The sequence below is a fragment of the Callithrix jacchus genome, chromosome 6 (genome assembly GCF_049354715.1).
Source record: "Callithrix jacchus isolate 240 chromosome 6, calJac240_pri, whole genome shotgun sequence".
NCBI classification, from domain to species: Eukaryota; Metazoa; Chordata; class Mammalia; order Primates; family Cebidae; genus Callithrix; species Callithrix jacchus.
This window is the reverse complement of record NC_133507.1, coordinates 71,754,896-71,777,630: the sequence shown is the minus strand read 5'-3', so window position 1 is coordinate 71,777,630 and position 22,735 is coordinate 71,754,896. Positions and strand designations below refer to the sequence as shown.

Genomic DNA, 22,735 nt, shown 5'->3' with positions numbered 1-22,735 from the left:
AGAAAGAAGGGCAAACAGTTTAGGGAAACAGCTAATCAATCTCTGCCATACTCACTAGACAGAATCAGACAATTAATACATATCGTAGAGAATCCTTTGAAGTTTTTCAATATCAACATCCAAATGTGTCTTTTATAAAATCACTAACTGGTATCCTCCAATTTCTCACTAGAAATTTTTAGCAATATGCAAAATTATTACTTTATAAGACCATGTAATATGCATTTTGAAGGTATCTATATTCCCTTGTTAACATAGAAAATGCATAAAATGCAATAAACCAGATTAATACAACGTGGCAAAGTTAAGACGTTTAAGATACTGGGGATATTTGAAGCTGAGTTTTTTTCTGGCAGTCATTAGGCAAAGTCCTTAACATGTTATTGTAATGCCTCTGACTCCTTGCCAGTGTGCTTCTAACTTCTTTGATAAAACCAGGACAAATGATCATTTTGTTTGAGACATAAACACAGTAAGTGTCCCTTAAGGTCAATGTTAGTTGGTGGTCTTCAGCCATATTTTACTTGTCATTAAAGCAGCCGGACTGAAAATTGTGTCCAGAGGTGATGTTTGTGAGTCTGGTATAGAGTAAGGAAAGCTTTAAAAAGCAAGCTGCTTCTGTCTGTTCATATCATCTTTATGTCTCCAGAAATATTTAGAAATTCCTGTTGATTACAGCAATACCTACAGTTCAAAGGAGAATTCAAACCACAAGCTATTCTAACATCTGTTTTGGTTTTATGGTCAATCTGAATAGTTGTAATTTACACTCACTGGCACCACACAATGAGATTATTTTCAAACTACTGTATTGTGTTAAAAAAAAAATTTCCTTGGACTTAGAACATGAGCCGAGTCTTAACTATCAATAACAGCAAAGAAGAAAATTCCATGAATTCTCAATAAAAAGTTTAAAACTCAGGTGAAACCATGGTCTTTGCCTCTTTTCTACCAGTCTTTATGGCTGACTTCTATTTCAGTCCATTATTAGCTTAAGGCTCCATCAGGGAAACTCATAAGAAGGCAGAGAAAAGACAATATTAAGGGTAGAAGAGAAGCAGAGGGGCTGGATACAAGGCTAATTACACCCCATAATTGAGAATGAGTGTAGCTCAGGAGTGATTGCTAAATGGAAATAGAATGCATCGTGTAATCAGACCACCCAATAGTTAGAGTAAATCATTTGTGAATGGGGCCTTCTATTCTATAACCTCAGTTAGGTATTTCGTTAGACAGATATTCTTTATCCCTGTGATGGACCTTGTCAGCCCTCCCAATGCTCTGTCCAATGCTGTCCATATCAGCCAGAAATCACCAACTGCTTTTTCCTTACTAGAGGACTCAAACCAGCTTCATTTGTACTAAATTCAATAATATAAGAACAGTAAGCAAGCTCAAAAGAAGGGATAGGAAATTACTATGTGATATAAAAAACCATGATCCGGCCGGGCGCGGTGGCTCACGCCTGTAATCCCAGCACTTTGGGAGGCCAAGGCGGGTGGATCACGAGATCAAGAGATCGAGACCATCCTGGTCAACATGGTGAAACTCCGCCTCTACTAAAAATACAAAAAATTAGCTGGGCATGGTGGTGCGTGCCTGTAATCCCAGCTACTCAGGAGGCTGAGGCAGGAGAATTGCCTGAACCCAGGAGGCGGAGGTTGCGGTGGGCCGAGATCGCGCCATTGCACTCCAGCCTGGGTAACAAGAGCGAAATTCCGTCTCAAAAAATAAAGTAAATAAAAATAATGATCACCATTTGTCCAACACTGAGAAGGTATCTGGATTTGTGCAATGTCCTTTGCCACGTGCAATCTCACGTTCTTCTTTCAAAACTCTCTGAGGCGTACTGTGTTTTTCCTATTTTGGACAAGGTCTGAGGCACACAGATCATTTATGTGACTGAGCAAGCTACTTACTTGCTCAGTAGCTTGTAAGCTACTGAGGGTTGGAGTTCAAAGCCAGGTTTACCTAACCTTGAAGGGCAGACCCTTCACTATGTTGTCTTCCCCACTCAGCATTTTCTTCACCACTTATTTCAGAATCCCAGAGGATTTGGCTCTTGCCACATTGTGGTGGCCTGTGCTTCCTCCTGGGTGTGAGAGTCTGCCACCGCTCACCTTCTTGTTGCCGACCCCTGGCGCTTCTCTGCTCCTCTCCCTGGCATCCACTTCTCCCATTCCTGGTCTCTGGGGTTAGTGTACCCCTAAACAGACTGTTAGATGAGTAACTGCCCTATAACAGACGAGTATTACCATCTTCTATTAGATTTGACACCCTTGACTGCTACACCTATCCTAATTTCAGAGAAGATAAAATGTGGATAAAACAAAAACAAAAATAAATCACTGGAATTGATGCCACAGGGAGATCCCACATTTACAATAATAAGGCTTGTTCCATGAGAATTTCTTCTGAATAAGAAATTGAAAAGTCTTGACATGATTCCTTTAAAGTTTTAAGTTTGCACAGTCCATTTCACAATAAAAATTTATGATTGGGGATGGGAACTCAGAAAACATACCTAAAACTGGTAGTTCTCCTTTTGCTCTCATATCACTTACATGCTGTGGCCTCAGAACTTACATCCTAAGCATATGTCATGGAAATGCCCAGCACTAGTCTGTCTATGTCAATTTAAGATGCTGGTTAGTGTTCACTATAAACAAAAACACCAGGAAACACCTCCTCGAATAATATCAACATTTATTTTGATTTTGTGATTTTCTTTACTAATTTAGTGCATAAAACTTTGCATCTGTTGCCTTATCTACAGGTTGATGATGCAAATTAGCTAATTCATGAAACATAAACCACAACATCTACACATGCTCTTAAGTAAATTAACTAAAATGTAAAATAAAACATTAGAGTTGAAAGCTGACCAGTAGTTCTTACCCCAGTTACTATGGCAGGCTCTTGTTTATTTGTATTAACAGTTTGTCTGTGTTGGTGGGAGCCCAAACAGAATGAAAGCATTTGCACTGTTTATGCAGAAGGAGCTCAGGTTGAAGGAAGCTGAAGAAAACATAAAAGACACCTGTGCTGGGACAGATATTGTATGTACAAAACTGGACCTGTGCTTGCCATCAGTGTAAGTATCCATGGTTGCATTTCAGCTAGTCATTGCAGGCTAGAGAAAAAAGTGGGAACTTTTACACGTAGAGGTTCTTTTTCTCTCCTGCTTTGCATTCTTACACAATTAAACTGGGTGTCCAGGTATGAGTTCATTACTGGAAAAAGCCCCTAGGGCAGAACATAGCATGCAGCATCATTTTCGTTTATTAGTTACCACTTAGGTATTCAAGTTAGGGGGAAAATCCTCAAAGCACCCCTCCTTTCTCTTTATTTTGTAACTGATTAACACTCTTCACCCCTCCACCGCAATTTTCCTTCCTCTATCTCTTATCCAGCTTTGGGAACGTCGAGCTTTTAGTACACAGAGGCTTATTTTCAGGACTGCTAAAGTGCTGCTGTTTAACACTATAATAAGCTTGCTGAAAAGCTGCTAATGCATTTCTACCGAGCTCTTATGAATTACTCTCCTGCATTTAGAATATGTGAACAGTTATGGAAGCACACAGTGTTCTAAGACAAAATGAAAGGGGGATGATTTGCAATTCTAGGGAACATGCAGACTGTTTCCCCCTTGGACTCAGCTGGGCACACACTTAGGGCATATGTGCATAAGAATCCAATTTGCCTTCCCATGCTTGTCTCTCTGCACAGAGGTATATTCTGAAGCAATAACTCTGAAGCCATCACATTTCTGGGCAGTGCAACCCTTGTAAGAGGCACAGGCAGGCATGCCAGGGGACAGGGGAAGAATCTCCTGCACAGGGTGGCAGTTCTAAGGAACTGAGTTGTAAGTGGCTCCTACCCCAAGAAATAGGCATCATCCATTGATTGTCTGATAGTGTAGACAATCATGAAAACCCGGGAATAAAGAAGGGAAAATTATGCAACACCAATGAGGCAGCTAAATTGATCTCCTCTGGGCCAAGAATGCCTGAAACTTACTTAAATGGGAGAATCCATTCACTTATTTACTTGTGCATTCAATAAACCATTATGGAAATATCTGCATTAGAAGGGAGTCGAATATCCACTGATCTCGGCAAATTTTTTCTTACCAACATTTGAAGGTTTAGACTACAACTGTCCTATTTTGTTCAGTAAATGGAGGACAAGAAAATAAGTTTCTTAAAAATATGACACTACCATAAATAAGCAGTAAAACTTCAGAGTGAGAAATAAAGCAGCAGTAGACCGATCCTGCCGTCCTGGGAAAAATACCTGAAACATGCCAATGTTAGCTAATTAGAAACGGACCTTGCTAGGCAGGCAGGGGATTGACAAATTGTGATTCCTTCTCTGAAAATTCTTCCTCTCCAGTAGTGGTTGAGTGGGGTGTGTGTGTGAAACAGAGCACAAGTCTATTTGTCATTTTATCAACATGTCACATAATAAGTGATAATCATTAACTTATTAAATGTCCAAGTTAGAAGGAATCTAATAGATCAAATAATAATTCATCTTCTTAATTTACAGGTAAGAAAAAATAATACTTAGAGAGTTTATTCATTAGTCACAGAGCCAGTTCCAAAGTCCCAAACTTGTTAGTCTTGAATATACAAATCAATACAAGTTCAATTCCTGGCTCCAGGAGGCTTACTAAGCATTTGGAAGTCAGGGCATATTCAATGGGAACCAGAAACGGGGAACCCAGAGGTTTGAAGTTTCCATAGCTCAACAATCTTGGTAGGAGGAGGAAGCTCAGGTGAAAACATCATGGTCACGGCTCCAATGGTTTTCCAAAGTCTTTGGGTCCAAGAGTAGGACACACTGAGGAACACTTTTGACTCTCTGCTGTTATGTCAGGAATGAAGTTACTACTGTTTTGAACTCAGTTCCAGTTTCTACAGATTACAGAATGGAAGATCTTTCTGGAGAGTTCTTAGGACATTGTGTAGCCACCAGGAGTTGCTAAATGCTCTAGCCTAAGTTGATCCCTTTACTGGTGACATTGATTCTACTGTCCTAAACACTGAAAAAAATAACAGGGCTATGGTCATGATCTATACTAATTTAAACTCCCATCCACGTTCAGTATAAGTTTAAAATTGTTAGGTGGGGAATCTAACCCATGTTTCTAACCTAGTACCTTTCAGAGCATACAAAATTAATTGCAAATGAAATGGATTCACTATTTCATTTAGTATGGTTGAAAAGGACAGATGATTTGGCAGCCAAAATTATATTTCCTTGAAATCAAGTCAATCTTGTGAAAAGCTCTTTTTCAAAGGCTCATGATGAAGAGCCCAGTGGGAAGATGGGAAATGGCACCACCCTGACACACCTGTACACCTGTACACCATGCCATCTCCACCTTCTGCTCTTGATGATGAGGGCTGAAGTCAACAGAAATGGAAGTGAGATAACTCCCTCTGATCTTCACAGATGGACACATCCATCAGCATGTCATGTAGGCGTCAGTTAGGGATGACTTATGTTTTCCTCAGCATTGGCAGTCTTAATGATTGTGTAAATTTATCTGAGGTCTGTTAACTTGTAATGAAGAAAGAAAATATGTCCTGCTTGTGTATCACTTTGCAAGATGTATGATGACTTTCTCTTTCTCTCAACAGCATGGCATGGGCATCCCCTCCATTTCTATTATGCTTCATGAACTCATCAAATTACTCCACCATGCATGGTGCTGCGATGTCACCATTATTAGAACTGGTACATCAGGGGGAATGGGTAAGATGGATTGATTTCTACTATTAGAACTCAGTGATCCCTACATACATAGTAGCTGCCAAAATATACCATCATATTCAGAGTCCAGCGGAAGCCCATATGGGCTAAAAACTGTCAGAAGCCTGGACTGGAGGAAATTTAAGGAAATCCGCCCACATTGCCTTTTTCTTTTCTCCTTGTTTTTCTTCATGGAAACACACAGGGAGAGATCTCACTGCCTATTGCAGGATGGTCTTAGGTGTTTATATAAAGAGTAGAAAATTTGCTAGAAAATATGTTTTGAGGGTAGGGGTAAAATTCAAGTCTTACAAATTTTTTCAAGGGACAGAAATACATGTGTTCAAGTAAAAAAAAAATCACAAAAATTTCCCAGTTTTATCAGCTAAGTGAGTGAACTGCAAAGCTCTTAGAAAAACATTGCTTTGTGCTCACATCAGTTACTACATTTCCTCTATTGGCTGTATATTTTCCTCATCAGTACAGCAGAAAGAAACCAGGCTGGCTTTCAGGAACGGCTTAAGTGATGCTTCCTGAAGTTTTCACAGAGCCTCCCGCCCTCCCTTCTTCTTTGGCTCTTCAGGCAGCTGTAAAGAGGCCTTGTTTTTGCTTCCAGAATGTGTTGTGATGAAGTTTAGAGGAAACATCTTCTTCTTCAGCTTTTTCTTAAGGAGCACATCTTGTCAGGGTATGATTTTACCATGTCACCAAAATGAAATATAGACTGCACATGGTAAATCGAGAAGTTTGGTTGACAGGGAGATAGATGAATGGACATTAGAAAAAGGGGTGAGATTTGGGAAGAGAAATGGTCATAGAATTAGGCATTTTTGGAGCAAAAAGGGATGTCAGAAATCCTTACACAAGGAGCTGGAGACATGGTGCGTTTAATATCACAAAGCCACCATGGCTGAGCCATGCTTCACTAGAAATTAGACATGTTGGAAAAGATAATGGCCTTTCCACAGCTGTGCTCCAGGAATAAAGTACAGCCAGGGCCCTTACATCTGGGAGAAAGTAGGACCTTTGTGGATGTCCATCCAAAGAGAGAAGTAGAGTGCCAGCAATAAGTGTTAGATCAGGCATCCTTCTAGATTGTCATTTATCCAACAATACCCCAAATAATCAGTAGAAGGGAACAGTGTAATGTATTTGGGCATAAATTTCAGATAACACAGCTATTAAAGTTGCTTGGGTTGTGGGGCACAAGGATCTGCCTCCACAGCCCATATTCATGCATTGTAAAGTCCTGACTGCTCCAGTTACCGCTTGATATTAATGAACACCAGCAAGGACAAGGAGCTTCGATGACCATCAAGCTCTTGGCAACGGTCTTTTATTTCATGGCAACATGATACATACAGCACATAGGCAGTACCAAAATCACAATGAAGGCCTCTGTATGGTGGCAAATCAACCCTCTTGCTGGTGTGGACACTTTCATTTTGAAGTTTTGTCCTCAATAAGAACTCTTAGCTTATCAATATGATGTATTTGTTTATTTTGTTTTAAGCAGCATTGCATTTGGAGATGAAAGATGTACAAAGCATTATGTTGCTCACACGATCCCTTCCTACATGAGCCAACACACTTTGATAAGAATAAAGTACTCAGTTAAATAGTATGTTGATCATTGAGAAATCTTAACCATCACATAATATGCTAATACATTTAAATATTAGGATAGCATATAAATAACATCATTTTTCTGTATACATTTTCAACTCCCCTCTTAATCACTTTCTTAGGACATTGTGAACAATTCAAGAAGTCACTTACTTGGCATGTTTAAAAAGTATCTGGCAGGGGTGTGGCTCATACCTATAAATCCCAGCACTTTGGGAGGCTGAGACAGTGGATCACTAGAGGTCAGGAGTTTTAGACCAGCCTGGACAACATGGTGAAAACCCATCTGTACTACAAATATAAAAAAGTAGTCAGGTGCGGTGATGTGCACCTGTAGTCCTAGCTATTCTGGAGGCTGAGGCAATAGAATTACTTGAACCCAGGAAGGAGAGGCTACAGTGCACCAAGATCACGCCACTACACTACAGGGCAAGACCCCATCTCAAAAAAATAAGTAAATACAAAGTATTTCACCCATCAAGGATCCATCATCAGTGGCCACCTTGGGTCTCTAGTTGGATCTTCTAAAGGATTTTGTGATTAAGTCTACTTCCATCAATATCAAAATTTATGCCACCAGAATGATAAGGCTAACGCTATAGCAGGGATTCGAAAGTTTTTTCTGTAAAGGACAAGATAGTAAATATTTTAGGATTTGCTGACTGTGTAATTTCTATTGCCCCTTCTTAACTCTGCCACTATAACTTGAAAGCAGCTATAGATGGTATGTAAATAAATGGGTGTGTCTGTGTGATAATAAAACTTTATTTACAAAGACAGGTAGGATTTGGTTTATGAACCATAGGTTTGTAGAGCTATAATCTATGGCATCTTTGTGAAAGCATTCACTCATCAACAAATTTTTAGTGAGTACCTATAATGTGACAGGCATAGAGGTAGACCAGGAGAACTATGAACAGACATTATTCTTGCCTTTATAGAGTTTATGTTCTATCAGAGAAAAAGATAAACAAATGAGTAGTTATAAAAAGTGTTAGGACAGAGAGTCTCAGGCATCTATCAAGATACATCTTCTTATTCAGGCTCTAAATAGAAACCACACAGGGTCAAAACTGGGTCAAGGCTAAGTCTGGGGAAATTTAATGTAACCTATTGTGTTGCCTTTTAATTTTTTCATTTGTTTCTCTTCTGTGGATTCAGATCTTTTTCAGGAAGTTACTTAAGCTGACACTTGAAGAGTGAGTTGATGTTAGTGTGATGAAAAAGTCGGGGGAGGATCAGAGGGCATTCCAGGCAGGGAGACTAACAGTTGGCAGAAAACAGTTTCTTAAGTAAGCCCAAGTCCCTCGAGCAGCTCAGACGTTGAAGCCAAGGAAGGTCAGCCAAGACGCCTGATTTACATGGAGTCAAGGAGGAAACAAATGTGACAAGAATCAGAAGAAAAAGAGGCTAGAGATGCAAAGAAATTACAGTAATCAAGAAGTCGCAGAGAAGATTAAATACTAAGAAGTCACATTGCTTTATGAAAGCTACTTGCTGGCAGGCTTATTGAATTTTTTCATGACCTAATTTATTCACATGTGAGCCCAAAAGCTGGCACTAATTTGCATGTCCAAGAGTCATGTTTGTCTTGAAATCTAAACCCCATCACATTGTAAATGTGCATTTGGAAAGACAACAAATGTAAATGCCTCTTCTGAATGTTATTTAATTGCATTTGGAAAAGAAAATAATTTTAAGGATGAAAACAGGAAGACTCATTAGCAGCTAGCATTAATGTGAGCAGAATAGGTTACATACTGTGTGTCAAAAGTAAACTCTAAATGATACTTTTCTGTAATCATTTATTCTCACATTGCAGGGATTGCACCAGGGACTGTTGTAATAATGGATATAGCTGTAGACTCCTTCTTTAAGCCCCAGTTTGAGCAGGTCATTTTGGACAATATTGTCACCTGAAGCGCTGAACTTGACAAACAACTGTCTGAAGAACTGTCCAACTGTAGCAAAGAAATCCCCAACTTCCCAACCCTCATTGGACATACAGTGTGTACCTATGATTTTTATGAAGGTGAGAACAATTTATAAACTGTGAAGGCAACAGAAAAATGCCAGCCAACTCTTTGTTATTCAAACACATAATTTATATTAAAAACTCTACTTTAGAAAATTAATATTTGTGGATTATAAAAGGAACCAAAACATCTTTTTTTACTTACTAAAGCATAGAAACACAACATAATGAGCAGCAGAGAAACACTCAGAGTGAATTTATATTGAGGGCGGATTTAATCCTCCAAGAACAAATTGAATACTAAAATGCAATTAGTGATGTTCACAAAATCTTATCTCTGTTTATGCCTTTAACTTAAATGAGCAGCTCTAAGAGAAGGGAAGTATGCTGATTCTATGTTTCTGCCATTCATCTGTACCTCAAAAGGGATCTTATACCTAAGAAAGAGTGAGCCAGAAAATGGGGAGAAATGGTTGGGAAGGGCATACAAATCCCACGGGATTGCGTGGTCTCAGAGTGGGGTTTTTGTCTCTCAGCCATGAGTAAGAGGTTTGGGGACCCCTTACAAAATTGAAGGTGACTGCCATGTAGCAACACTTGCTACTAGGGATGAAGGACCAGGGGGGAAATACCTTCAGAGACAGACCCAACTCATCTCAGAAGAATCTACGCAGAGTTCGTACCATGCCTTGAAGGGTATTTTGAAAATCTAGCAGTATCATTGTATTCATTTCAAAATCCATACTATTTCATTATAAATTACTTTTATTTTCCCTTTGGATCAAACTTAAGGTATTACATTGAATTAAACAAATTTGTTTGGAGATAGGTCATCTTATCTATATTTTACTTCTGGTTAGTAAAGGTGGTTTTACCACATATTTATTGTAAAACAGGAGGGCTGTTGGGGTCTGATAGGGTTGAGACCCTCTGACCAAGGCCACTCACAGTGGCAGTCTGCTGCTTCTTGCTCCTTGTTCCTTCTCTTCTCATTCTTCTCCATCTCGAGGGTCACTCACTGACGTGTTAAAGCAGAGTTTGCAAATGGCAGCTCGTTGAAGTCAGTGTTTCCTTTGGCTTGCACAGTATTTTTTAAAATGTGAATTATTTTGCCAACATATATATTATCTGGAGATTTTATATGAACATCCACATTTCTGGCTTTTTGAAATAACTAGCATTTTAAAATGTAGAATTATATATGCATGGCAGCATTGGCAAGCCCTGACCCACATCTGGGGCTATGTTTGCTGAAGGTTAGGTGAGACTGCTCCCCTCAGACCAGACACCCTCATTGACATTACCTGCTTGGCTTCTGCGATGTGTGTGTTTGAATCAGCTGAAATAGCACTCTGTTAGAGGTGTTGGCGGGCAGCTGTAATGAGAAGAGAAGGAACAAGGAGCAGCAGACTGCCAGGGGTGAAAGTAGCATGAAAGAGACAGAGGAAAGGGAGAAAAAGAGAGAAAAGAGCACTAAAAAGGGGATTGTGAAAATAATGGATGGCGACAGAGTGCTATTATCCCACTTGCTCGAATCCTTCCAAGCTTTCTTGGGAGTGGGGAGGGATTAGGAGGTCTATTTCTGGGTGTGCACAGGGTGCAGGAGGAGTAATGGCATCACAGTTTCCTTTCCTTGCTTCTGTGCCCACTGGTGGATACAGGTGAAATTCACTGGTGAATGAACACTGGGGGAAGCCTGGAAAGGAAAATGTGATCACAGAGTGGCGTGCAGCCTGAGAGGGTGGAAAAGGGGAAGTGGACAATGTCACAAAGGGCATATGGAGAGGCACAACATCCAAACACAGTCCTGCTCCTCAAGGAGCTTAGCAGCATTGAAGCCTCTTTTTTTTCTCCCAGCACCTGTCCCTGGGTTATTACCCAGTCATTGGAGCAACCTGAGATTTTCCTCAAAGGGCACCTCTCACAGCAACGTCCCGCTTCCTGATGTCCCTGGGCACAGTGCTGGCTGTGGCAGCCACTCAGCAGTTACTGGCCCCAGAACTGAGGCCCTCAGCCATGGAGGCTCCTTCCTATATATGAGAATCCTGAGCCAGGGACAGCCTCACTCCATGGTCTTCTGGTAGGAAGATTCACACAGCCCAGTATATCCTACATAGGGAGCATGCTGCAGGGTTAGAGACAGCTGCAGAGTGCTCCATCAATAGCAAGCCTCTCGTGATGTCGCTTCCAGTGGGGTGGGACATCAAGTCACTTAATGTTCTCCCCTCCCTTTCAGGCCAAGGCCGACTAGATGGAGCACTGTGCTCCTTTTCCAGAGAAAAAAAGTTAGGTTACTTGAAGAGAGCATATGAGGCTGGCATCAGGAATATTGAAATGGAAGCTACAGTGTTTGCAGCTATGTGTGGACTCTGTGGTCTAAAAGGTAAGTTTTTCATGATTGCTTAGGGTCAAATTCTCCTCTTTCATGAAGCTACTTTTACACCTTAGGAGAAGAAAAAGGGGTCCAGTTAGATATTACTTTGGGTTGAAAGCACGATGTATAATTGTATGTAATATACATTATCTCATAATGTCTGGTGAGTGGGCGGGACATTATTCATATTATGCAAATAGGAATAATGAAACTAAACCTCAGGGGTCAAAAGCAAGTTGCCCAAGGTCACCAGGTAGTTGGAGACATGGTCAGGGCTCAACAGCAAGTTTGGTCTCCTTCATCTTGGCAGTGGCTGCTAGTTTCTATTACAATTGAATTCACGGAGACAAGTTACAAACAAAATATTCCTAAAAGTGTCCGTCAATCATAATTTTAAATAGCATGGTCAGGGAAGGATGAGAGGAGAATATGCCACATGAATATCTGTGGGAAGAGCATTCCAATCAATGCAAACCCAAGGCCACAGGCAGGAGCATTCAGGGAGAATTGAAGGAACAAGAAGAGCTCAGGAGGGGAGAGACAGTGGTGGAGAACTGGAAGAGAGAGGGAAGGTGTGGAGATTGTGTGGGTCACTGTGAGAATGATGACTTTCACTCAGCATGAAATGGGAAGCCATTGGAGAGCTTTGAATAGAGAGGTGGCTGGATCTGACCTGTGTGTTAACAGAATCGTGGTGGCTGCTGAGCTGGGAAGACCCAAATGGGGTCAAGGGCAGAAGCAGTGAGAAGAACAAGAGGGCGCATGCAGTAGTCTAGTGAGAGTTGATGGACAAAGTGATAGCAGTGCAGGTAGTGAGAAGTAGTCAGATTGTAGAAACATGGAAACTTGTTCAAGACAAACCCAACATCATTTGCTGACAACTTGATGTAAATTTGGAGAGAAAGGCAGAAGTTAAAAATGACTTCCATGTTTATGGCCTAAACTACTGGAAGCATGAGGTTGTCGTAACTGGGACAGAAAAAATGTGGGTGAAGATGTTGGAGTGGCAGATATCAAAATGGGTCCAAGCATGCAGGTGAATTTATAAATCTGGAGTTTAGGTGGGTCGTTTGGACTGGAGACATAAAATTCTAAGTTGACAGCATATAGATGACATTTAAAGCTATGCAATGGATAAGATAACAAGAGGCAAGAGGTCCTTGCTTAAACGTCAAAAGTTAAGGGAAATGGGAGACACCAAGGAGGAGTGGCCCATGAAACTGGCAGTACACTGGGGAAGGGCGGCATCCTGACATGCAGAGAGAAAGCCTTCAAAGATATAAAGAATTACAGCACAATAAAGCTTCGTTGTTATCATAAGTGGAATTTGACTTGCAATACTTGTCCTTATAGTCAATCAATTTTAATCTGCACATAACAAACAGAATATATGTGGTCATATTTCTAAGAATGCGCTTTAGAAATAAGTTATAGTTCTAAGGAGATTAATTGTCAAACCACTATCCTCAACTACTTGCACCTGTCAGAATATATGTTCATGTAAATTCTTGGTAAAATGTAGGAAGAACAGACAATGCATCTTTGAACTTTTTTTTTTTTTTGAGACAGTCTCCCTCAGTTGCCCAGGCTGGAGTATAGTGCTGGGATCTTGGCTCACTGCAATCTTTGCCTCCTGGGTTCAAGCAATTCTACTGCCTTAGCCTCCTGAATAGCTGGAATTACAAGTATGTGCCACCACGCCCAGCTAATTTTTGTTTTTTTGGTAGAGAAGGGGTTCCACCATGTTGGCCAGGCTGTTCTCGACCTCCTGACATCAAGTGATCCACTTGCCTCGGCCTCCGAAGGGCTGGGATTATAGGTGTGAGCCACTGTGCCCAGCCCATCTTTGTAGTCTTTTGAAAGACATTGCTAATACCCCCTTTTAGAGAATAATAGCATCTGCTTTTCTCTCTACAAGTTAGTGACAGTGGAAAAGCAGCACCCACACAGCCTGCAGGGACACCTGGATTCAGATGTTTCTGCTCCAGGAAATGCCTCTTCACATCTCTTTATTATATAAACAAATGATCACCTGAGTCATCTCTCCATGTAATAAGTGTTACATGATTTGTTAACCAATTTATTAATAGTTAAACATAAAATGCCTAGTTACCAACATGTTGCCTTCGTGAAAACTGGGTGATGACCATCAGTTCTTTCTTAAGAGGCACCAACTGGCAGCCAACAAGAGGTCTAGGCTTTGCGGACCCTGGACTCTGAGTCTTTCTTTCTCTCTTTAGGATGATGCAGAAACCGAAGTGAAGGTATTCTGAGTCTTTGTGACCTTGCTCTCTCTGCTACCTGCAGGTTCCCCTCCTGGATGCTTTCTTCTCTATATTTCTCTAGTTCCTGCCACCCACTGTATTTTCTTTTTATGCTGCTGCTGAACCTGTTGGCAGCTGATTTTAGCCTGCAAATAGCTCTTTCCCAGGCCACTGCTGGAGGCTTTCATGGAGTAGACCCCTTCTAGGCTGCCGACATTCACACTAAATGTTGCATCTGCAGCTCTGTAATTCTGTAGTTCTTGGAGGTATTTCTATCCGGATGTCTTCTTGGTGTCAGGGACTCTTTATCTCCCTCAGATACTACTGTTTTAAAAGGTGGATTCCTGGTATGCTGCCCCCTGGAAGATCAGCCACCAAGTATAGAGACAAAAACCCCATGCATAGGATGCTGTCATATTCTCTTCTTTCATGACTACTTCATAACATCCTGCTCTCATAGCACTGAAGCTTGGAAGCTGGCACCTGACACCTTTTAATTTTAACCCATTTATAACACACTTTGTGTGAGCCAGAAAAGCTTGCTCAGGGAAGGGCTGAGAATGCATTCACAGGCAGATGCTGAAACAGGAAGTTGGAGAGGATTTCCAATGGCAGGCAATATGAAAAAAAGGATTTCACCTGGCACCAAGAACCCACGGCCCATTGGCATGTCTCCTTGGCCCCCTCCCTGCCACTGTTAGTTATGGCCCACCCCATCCTCTCTCTCCAGACAGCCTTCTGGGACCTATTCTGTTCCTTTAGTACTACCAGATGGCTGGATAACCAATATGAATTCATACTAAGGTGATGGCTTATATGATGGCTTCAGCATATAAATAACAAATTTTTACATAAACAAACATCTCCTAGAGTACCATTGTGCTAACTTAGATGAATTACTCACTGAGTTTGGACCATTTCAGAAACAGATCTTTCTATATCTACTGAGCATGGGCCCACGTGGATTACCACTTATTATCTTTTTAGTTAATATCATACATCTCACCTAAATCTCACCTCCTCAAAGAAGTCTGGCATGACTACCTAAACTCACTCACTCACAATGATGTCATTTTATTTCCTGTCTCTGCTTCACATTTACCACCAGTCTGTTTATATATTAACATATATTATTTCATGTGTATTAATGTATAAAGGCATATATTGATTATTTCTCTCCACTAGAATATAAGTGCCATAAGAACAGGGACTTTGTTTGTCATTGCTGTATCCCCGCCTCTTAGAATAATGCCTGCCCTATGGGCTTTCAATAAGTATTTACTGAATAAGTGAATGAATGAAAAAAAAATGGCCACTAGACTCTTTTTGACCATAGAAAATGGCCCTTGTAAATTTTAACCTTCATTCCCCAGCCATATAAGTGGCTTAGAATTGTCTAAAAGACTTAGGAGTGTCTCTTAACTTTCCACATAGGAGGAAGTTAAGCCTTAAAGTCAAGCCTCCCTTTGCTCTGAGGTCTATACAAATATTTATTTTGCTAGATCTGCAACCTCTGGGTCTCCCAATATTTGATAGGTGGTCATATTACCTATAATAAGGCCACTGACACCTGTAAGTCACTGTTGCTACCCTGATCATATTATCTTAGAAAAGAGTGTTGGGAATCCAATGCTGTTTTAACAAAGATTCAGGTGAAGGGAAATGGTAGAATTCACCCAATTATTTCAAAGCTAAATTTTCAGCATAATGTAAACCTGTACAATAGAAGCACTGTGCAATGCTCGATTAATGCATCATTTTATAATATGCACATATCTGTCTCTCTTAAAGCAAAGTCTACTTTAATTAAGCCCTAAACATGTTGAGTAAAGATGATAATCCTCTTGCACTGTGAACTGTGGTAAGTATGGTGAACTTGTATTCATATTTTAAATACAGTGCTGCCTTTTGACACAGGCTTGCATGACAATATACAGAGCCTAATATGTGTCTGAGGCAGGATTTAAGGTTCTGCTTAAATCCTCTTCTATGTCTAGTTGTTCGCAGCACTCACAGTGGCTTTTCTTTGAAGGATTCAGTGTTATTTCCTTGGACAGACACTGGTAATTTAGGGAAATATTTAGTCTTTATAATATTATCTTGGTACAATTCAATGGGAGGGAACACTCGAATCTTGACTTTAATTCTATGTTGATATTCTTCTGCTGTTCCCAACAATGAAGGATATTGGACTCTGAGAACTACATGAGGATTGTTCATAATGGTAAAAAGTTACTACAAGGATTAAAAATTATAATCAGTTTGGAGCTAGAGTATTTCTTAACCCTAAATGAAGATAAATCCAGATTTTGAAAAATCCTTACACCAAGGCACAAGGTGACCAATTGCAGTGCTCTTCACCTTTACAAGAGTAAAACTGACTGTTCTCAGAGAGGTTATAACTGTCCCACCGTCTCAGAGCTGGGAAACAGGTGAGCTGGACTTTGAACCTAGCTCTCCTGACTTAGGCCCCTTTGTACCCTGCCTGCCACTTCTTGTCAGCAGCCTCCACGTGGAGACAACATGTTCATAGTCTCTGGACAGAAGAACCAAAATGTGCACCACTAAAAGTCAATGCAGATTTTTCCATTTTAAGTGCTGTGAACAGATAGCTATGCCACTGCCACAAGCAAACCCTAAGGGCTGAGCACATACCAATTGACTTAGTGATGGGATCAAATAAAATATTCAACAGATACTTTAGTAGTATGCAGAGCCCTTATTTTGCCAAGAAAATCAGTCACGTAGCTGGAAAATTAGGTATAAATGATACATAATTCACTTATTACTTTTCCAGGGACAAGATTTGAAAAAATGTTTCTTTTTGCTTTATTTTAACCAAGGTCTATAGTTTTCTTTGATTCATTTTAATTCCCCACTCCTAGCCTCTATTCCACTCTTCTCTCCCCACTGCCAACAACTCATACATCAGAGATCATTTAGGGCAATCGATTCTACCCTTTCTGTGACTGTCATTATCTGTGGCCCTCCTCTCCCCTGCTAAGACCCGAATGAGACTATCTGAATACCCCTGGTGAGCCTCCCACCCCTACCTCCAGTAAGTACACAAGGTTCCATCCTTTGCCTATCATGCAGCATCTCTGGTTAAGGGTCCCACACCTGGCAGGAGTCCAAGTCCTCAAGGTTACATCTGGACCTCCTGGAGATGACAGCAGGTCTTTGAACTAACCAAATCATGTGAGGTGTGTAAGCTGAGGATGTGGACTTGTGAAGAGCCTCTGAGATCTAATCTACTCTTTGCTCAGAGGGTGAAATGATGTCTCGAGAGTGTAATTGACCTGCCTGAGGAAACACGGATGGACTAACAGAGATGAACTAGAATAGAGATCTCCCGTCTGCTCACCACCACTCTCTCCACTATTCCCTAAGGTGCAAAAAAGCAATATATTTATCCATTGAAAGATGACCTGTACTTGCCTCTATTTGAAAAATATTTGCAGCAGCTTTTAATGAAAGAAGAATACATAATAACATAATTTAAACAGAGATTAAAAAAACAGGAGGCATTTATTTAAGGAAGTAGATAGGAAGGCCTCCTTTTTTTTTTTTTTTTTTTTTTTAAGGCAAGGTCTTTCTCTGTAACACAGATTGGAGTACAGTGGTATGACCACAGCTCACTGTGGCCTCCACCTCTTGGGCTCAAGCCATCTTCCCACCTCAGCCTCCAGAGTAGCTGGGACCACAGGTTCATACAACCACTAAATTTGTCTGTGTGTGTGTGTGTGTGTGTGTGTGTGTGTGTGTTCCAAAGTTGAGGTCTCACTTTGTTGCTCATGCTGGTCTTAAACTCCCAGGGCTCAAGTAATTCTCATGCCTCAGTCTCCCAAAGTTCTGGAATTATAGGCATGAGCCCTGTGCCTGACCAGAAGGTCTCAGCATTGAAGAGGCTACCCAGGAGTACAAAATTTAAACACCTAGATTGAGCTCCGAGTTTCCTGAAGGCCAAGCTGTAAATGACGACATTGTGCATTACACAGCCACCATCAGCTAATAAACAAAAACATTTGAGCTTTGTTACAAAATCTTGATGCAAATGTTAAACTTAAGTGAAATTATCAGCTATATTGTAATAGGCAGGGTCTGCAATAGCACCTTTATGAAAGATATGGGACAATTCTTCATAGGTATAATGAATTGGTTCTAATTCAGCACTGTTTGGGTGCCCAAAGAACTGGGGTCCAGATATGTACATTTGTGGTAATGATGATTCAGAGATAAGAGTTTAAAGTCATTAAAGCTGTCATTTTCAAACATTAATATACAAATAATTTAACTGGGAAGATTTTTTTTCATGTAGATTCGCTGCCCTTTCCCAATCCCCATCCGCAGTTCTGATTTGGTATATCTGGAATAAAGCCTAAATAGCTCTCATTCTGATGCAAGAGGCTAGTAGAACACATTTTGAGAAACACCAACCTAGATGAACAAATTGTTTCTATGTCTCTTACTGTTGACCAGCCCCTTTGAATATAAATTTTCCCCACCTTGTTTTTAATAAGCAGCCAACAGCCTGAGATTAATGTTTCAGCAGAGATACAGAAAGTGCAAAAGCTCTGGGTTGTTGATTAAAAAACATTTCCTGTCCTTTACGTGCCAGGCATAAAGGGAACAAAGGTGGTGTTTGCTTAATAAACTCCAAGCCTTGAGGGGCAATGGCGGAGGGTATGAACATAACCAGGAAGACGTGGAAGAAAGGCCAGGCTGAGAACTCCAAAGCTAATCTTTGCTGCTTTGCCATTTTCCAAAGACCAGCCCTATTTGGCTTCTGCTGTGCACATGCACCCAGCCCTGCTATCTTTGCCCATCATTCATGGGAAAAACTTGTTGGAAGTTCATTCTGAATCAGAGAGGTAGGGTTGAAGTGGTGGCCTGTAGGAGTGTGTGGAATTTTAAGGGTTCATGAGTGAATTTTCAGGGGCTCTGGCACCCCTGAAATTACACATAAATATTTTGTGTGTATAGGCATAAGTGTATTTTTGTGTATGGAAAGAGGTTCTAATTAAGACTTTCATCAGATTTTGAAAGGGGCCATAAATGATCTCAAAGGGCTGAGAATCACTGGGCAGTTCTAGTTCAGCTCAGGGTGCCTGAGGCTCCATGTTCAGGTCTGTGTGTTCCCAGATCATTCTAACCCCAGGTCAGTTCACTGACAATCTCCTTGGTAACAGCTAGGTCACTAAGTATCTCTTCCTCCCCAGCAGCCACCCTCACTACCTAATCTGAGGATTATGCTAGCAAAGCTGTCAGGCTTAATTTCAGCAAATTGTTTTGGGTAATTAGTCCCTTTTAATTGCTCATGGAAATAGTAATTTTAGGTGACAAGATTATTGTATGCTACTTGTTAGTGGATTCTCCAGGGTCAAGAAAACAGCACTGAGACTGCTATGACCTGTTCTTTTCTATCTTTGGCATTCCCCTTGAAATCCAGAAAAGACATTTAGTAAAGTCGGTTCCCACTCTGTAAAAAGTATAGAGCACTGGTTTTCTTTTATCCTTTTGCCAAAGCGAAGGATTAGAGAAGGACTTTCAACTTTTCTGTGCTACTGCCAGCCCATGTCAGGCTTCACAGACTTGCTGATCATTAACTTGAAAAGTTGTGGGAAGTTTCTAGCTCTTCCATTTTCTTGTTTCCCTGTATAGCCAAGTTGCTTTACACCTGACTGAGTTTTGAATAAATAGGGTCCTAGGTGATGAACTATTTGACTCAGCTCAAGTTGAGTATTTCATTGCTCTTCATGTCACTGAACAAGAGGGTCAGTCTGACCGATGGGTCAGGGCAGGTTGGCCTAGTGGTTCACCACGTGCTAACTCAGGGGAGAAATGGTGGAAGGTGGAGAACTCTTATTAGTTTAGGAAGCTAGGAGTTGATTGGCTATGACTATCTGTGTAATACTCGGCCATTTGGTTGACCTTTCTAAACCCTTATTTAATAATCCGTCAAAAGGGGACAAAAATAATACCTAGCTCAAGGCACAGCTGTAAAGGATTAAGTGATACCATAAATGCTTGGCATGTAGCAATAAGTAAGTCAAACAAAAAAGACACATGGATTGGAGAAATGTGGAGAAATACATAGAGAAAATATTTCTAAACTGATACATCTGATAAAAGATGATATACAGAATATACAAGGAACTCAAACAACTCAATAGAAAGAAAACAAATTAAGAAATGGGCAAAGGATCTGAATAGTTTCTAAAAGAAGACATGCAAAAGGCCAATAGATATATTTAAAAAATGCTCAACCTCACTAGTCATCAGGAAAATGTAAATTAAAACTATGGTAAAGTATCACTTCATACCTGCTAGAATGGCCATAATAAAAAAAGACAAAAGATAAAAAGTGCTCACAGGATGTGGAAGAAAGAGGATCCTTAAATGCTGTTGATGGGAATGTACATTAGTACATCAGTTATGAAAACAGTATGGTGGTTCTTCAAAAAACTAAACATAGGATTACCATATCACCTAGCAATCCCACCGCGGAGTACATATCTGAAGGAATTGGTATCAGTGTGCTGTAAACAGACATCTGCACTCCCATGTTTATTATTATTCTCAATAGCCAAGGTATGGAATCAACCCAAGTGTCCATCAACAGATGGACAGATTTTTTAAAATGTGGTATGTATACACAATGGAATACTATTTTGTCTTGAAAAAGAAGGAAATTCATTTGCAACAAGATGGATGAATTTGGAGGCTATGAAGTGAAATAAGCCAGGCACAGATAGACAAATGCTGTATGATTTTACTTATATGTGGAATCTAGAAAAATCAAACTCATAGAAGCAGAGTAGAATGGTGGTTACCAGAGGATAGGGGAGAGGGATGGGGAATGAAGAGAAACTGGTCAAAGGGTGCAATATTTCAGTTACAAGAAGGATTAAGTTTGAGTGATCTATTGCATGGCATAGTGATTACAGTTAGTAATTATACCGAAAAATCTCTAAAAGAGATTTTATTTTTTTCCCACAAAAATGCAAGTATATAAGATGATGTGTGAATTAGCTTAATCATTTTATAATGTATACATGTATCAAAACATCACATTGTACCTCATAATTATATGCAATTACTATTTGTCATTTAAAAATAAAGACAGCATGTACAATTATAATTACAGTATACTACTTCTTCCTAAAGCTAGATCTTACAAAGAAGTCTAAAGTAGCAGACAGGTCAAAGAAATAAACATTACACTCATGCCCAACTCTCTCCATGCCTTCAAAGTTTGTTAATGCAGACACATCTAATCACATACGCACTGAAATCCTTTTTAAAATTATGCAGATTCAGGTGGAGATTATCACACTGTTAGCAATTCAAAGTGGCTAACACTGATTTCAATGTGGGTAACTGTATTCCTTGAAGTCAAAGATTTGATGTGAAACTGACAATAAAGAATTCATGTGGCAGTCAATTTTTCTCACTGATGAAACCAAAGACATTGCCCTTATGACAACTTTTCAAAAATGACAGTTTCATTTTTTTAAAAAGTTTGTTCTTTTTCCTCTAGTTTCTATCTATCATAAGATTTCATTCTCATTCTTTAGAAATTAAATGCTAATACAGTTGCTCTTTCATGGTGCTGCTTCTTACATTTAAGCATTTCAAATCATGTTTTATCCTCTCAAATTTCATGAGTGCCAGTACTTACCTTTATTGGTAATTCTTGAGGTCAGTGTTCTATATCTCTTCTGTATTTACTTTTCTCTTCAGCAAGGGCTGCAATGCAGCAGGCAAACTCAAACATTCCACCAAGAAGTAAAATGTCACCTTGGAAATAATGGCTAGGTCTCCAGTTATCTCCTCCAGCAAGAAGATCCTCCTCTAAGAATTGGAAATAGGATAGAAAGCTGGAGATGGCGTGTCTCAGATTGCAAAGCTTTCTGCTTGTTCTCATCTTGAACATGATGCTTCCCTGAGCCTTCATCTAGTCAATTGTGGAGTAAAAGAGGAAGGCGGAGTGTCTGTAATAATTTCAGTTAACTTATTTAAATCAAGTGTTTGGTGGGATTCCACAGTGAGACCAGAAGGTTCAGTAGGTTGTGTCTACATTACCAAAAAACAAACAAACAAACAAAAAACGCAAAGTACAAGCGGCTAATGCTTCTACAGAAAAGATGACCCCATTCCTTTCATCATTTGTGCTAATTTCTCTTCTAGCTGCTGTGGTCTGTGTGATGCTTCTTGACAGACTTGACTATGATCAGATCAACCTGCCTCACGATGTCCTGGTAGAGTACCAGCAACGGCCTCAGCTCCTAATCTCCAACTTCATCAAACGGCGGCTTGGACTTTGTGACTATAGACGTCCTAATGGGGCAACCCAAATCTCCCCTGCCAAGTTTGTAGCTCAGGTTTTAATGCGAAAGTCATGTATTATTTGAGGCATTCTTATATAGTTCTCATCCACATGCTAAAATAATAATGGAGAGACTTTATGAAATCCTTCTCTCTTAAAAAAGGAATTTATTGTAGAATAATTTAATACTCATGTTAAATTAAATTCAAATTTCATTTAGAAAAGTTAACTAAATCGGTTTAATAATTAAAGTTTAAAAACTCCTGGATTATGCCATTTGGACTTTCATATGCAGCATTAATTAAGTTCATATCAAAATAGATCAGCCATTTGCAGATACAGTTACCAGTCACTCTGTTTCTGAAACCAATCCAGAAATTCATGTTAGAACATTGTCAGGCACTTCT

At 40.0% G+C, this 22,735-nt stretch overlaps 1 protein-coding gene across 1 annotated transcript in view; it reads left to right on the top strand.

Annotated features, from left to right (window-relative positions):
• UPP2 (uridine phosphorylase 2) overlaps window positions 1–22,432 on the top strand; it is a 29,997-nt gene extending 7,565 nt beyond the window's left edge. The window contains 6 exon segments of the mRNA XM_008998849.5: window positions 2,940–3,045; window positions 3,048–3,094; window positions 5,649–5,763; window positions 9,209–9,418; window positions 11,598–11,744; window positions 22,190–22,432. Of these exon segments, the coding sequence (XP_008997097.3) occupies window positions 2,940–3,045; window positions 3,048–3,094; window positions 5,649–5,763; window positions 9,209–9,418; window positions 11,598–11,744; window positions 22,190–22,413 (849 nt within the window). The 3' untranslated portion in view covers window positions 22,414–22,432.
• The last annotated feature ends 303 nt before the right edge of the window (window positions 22,433–22,735 follow it).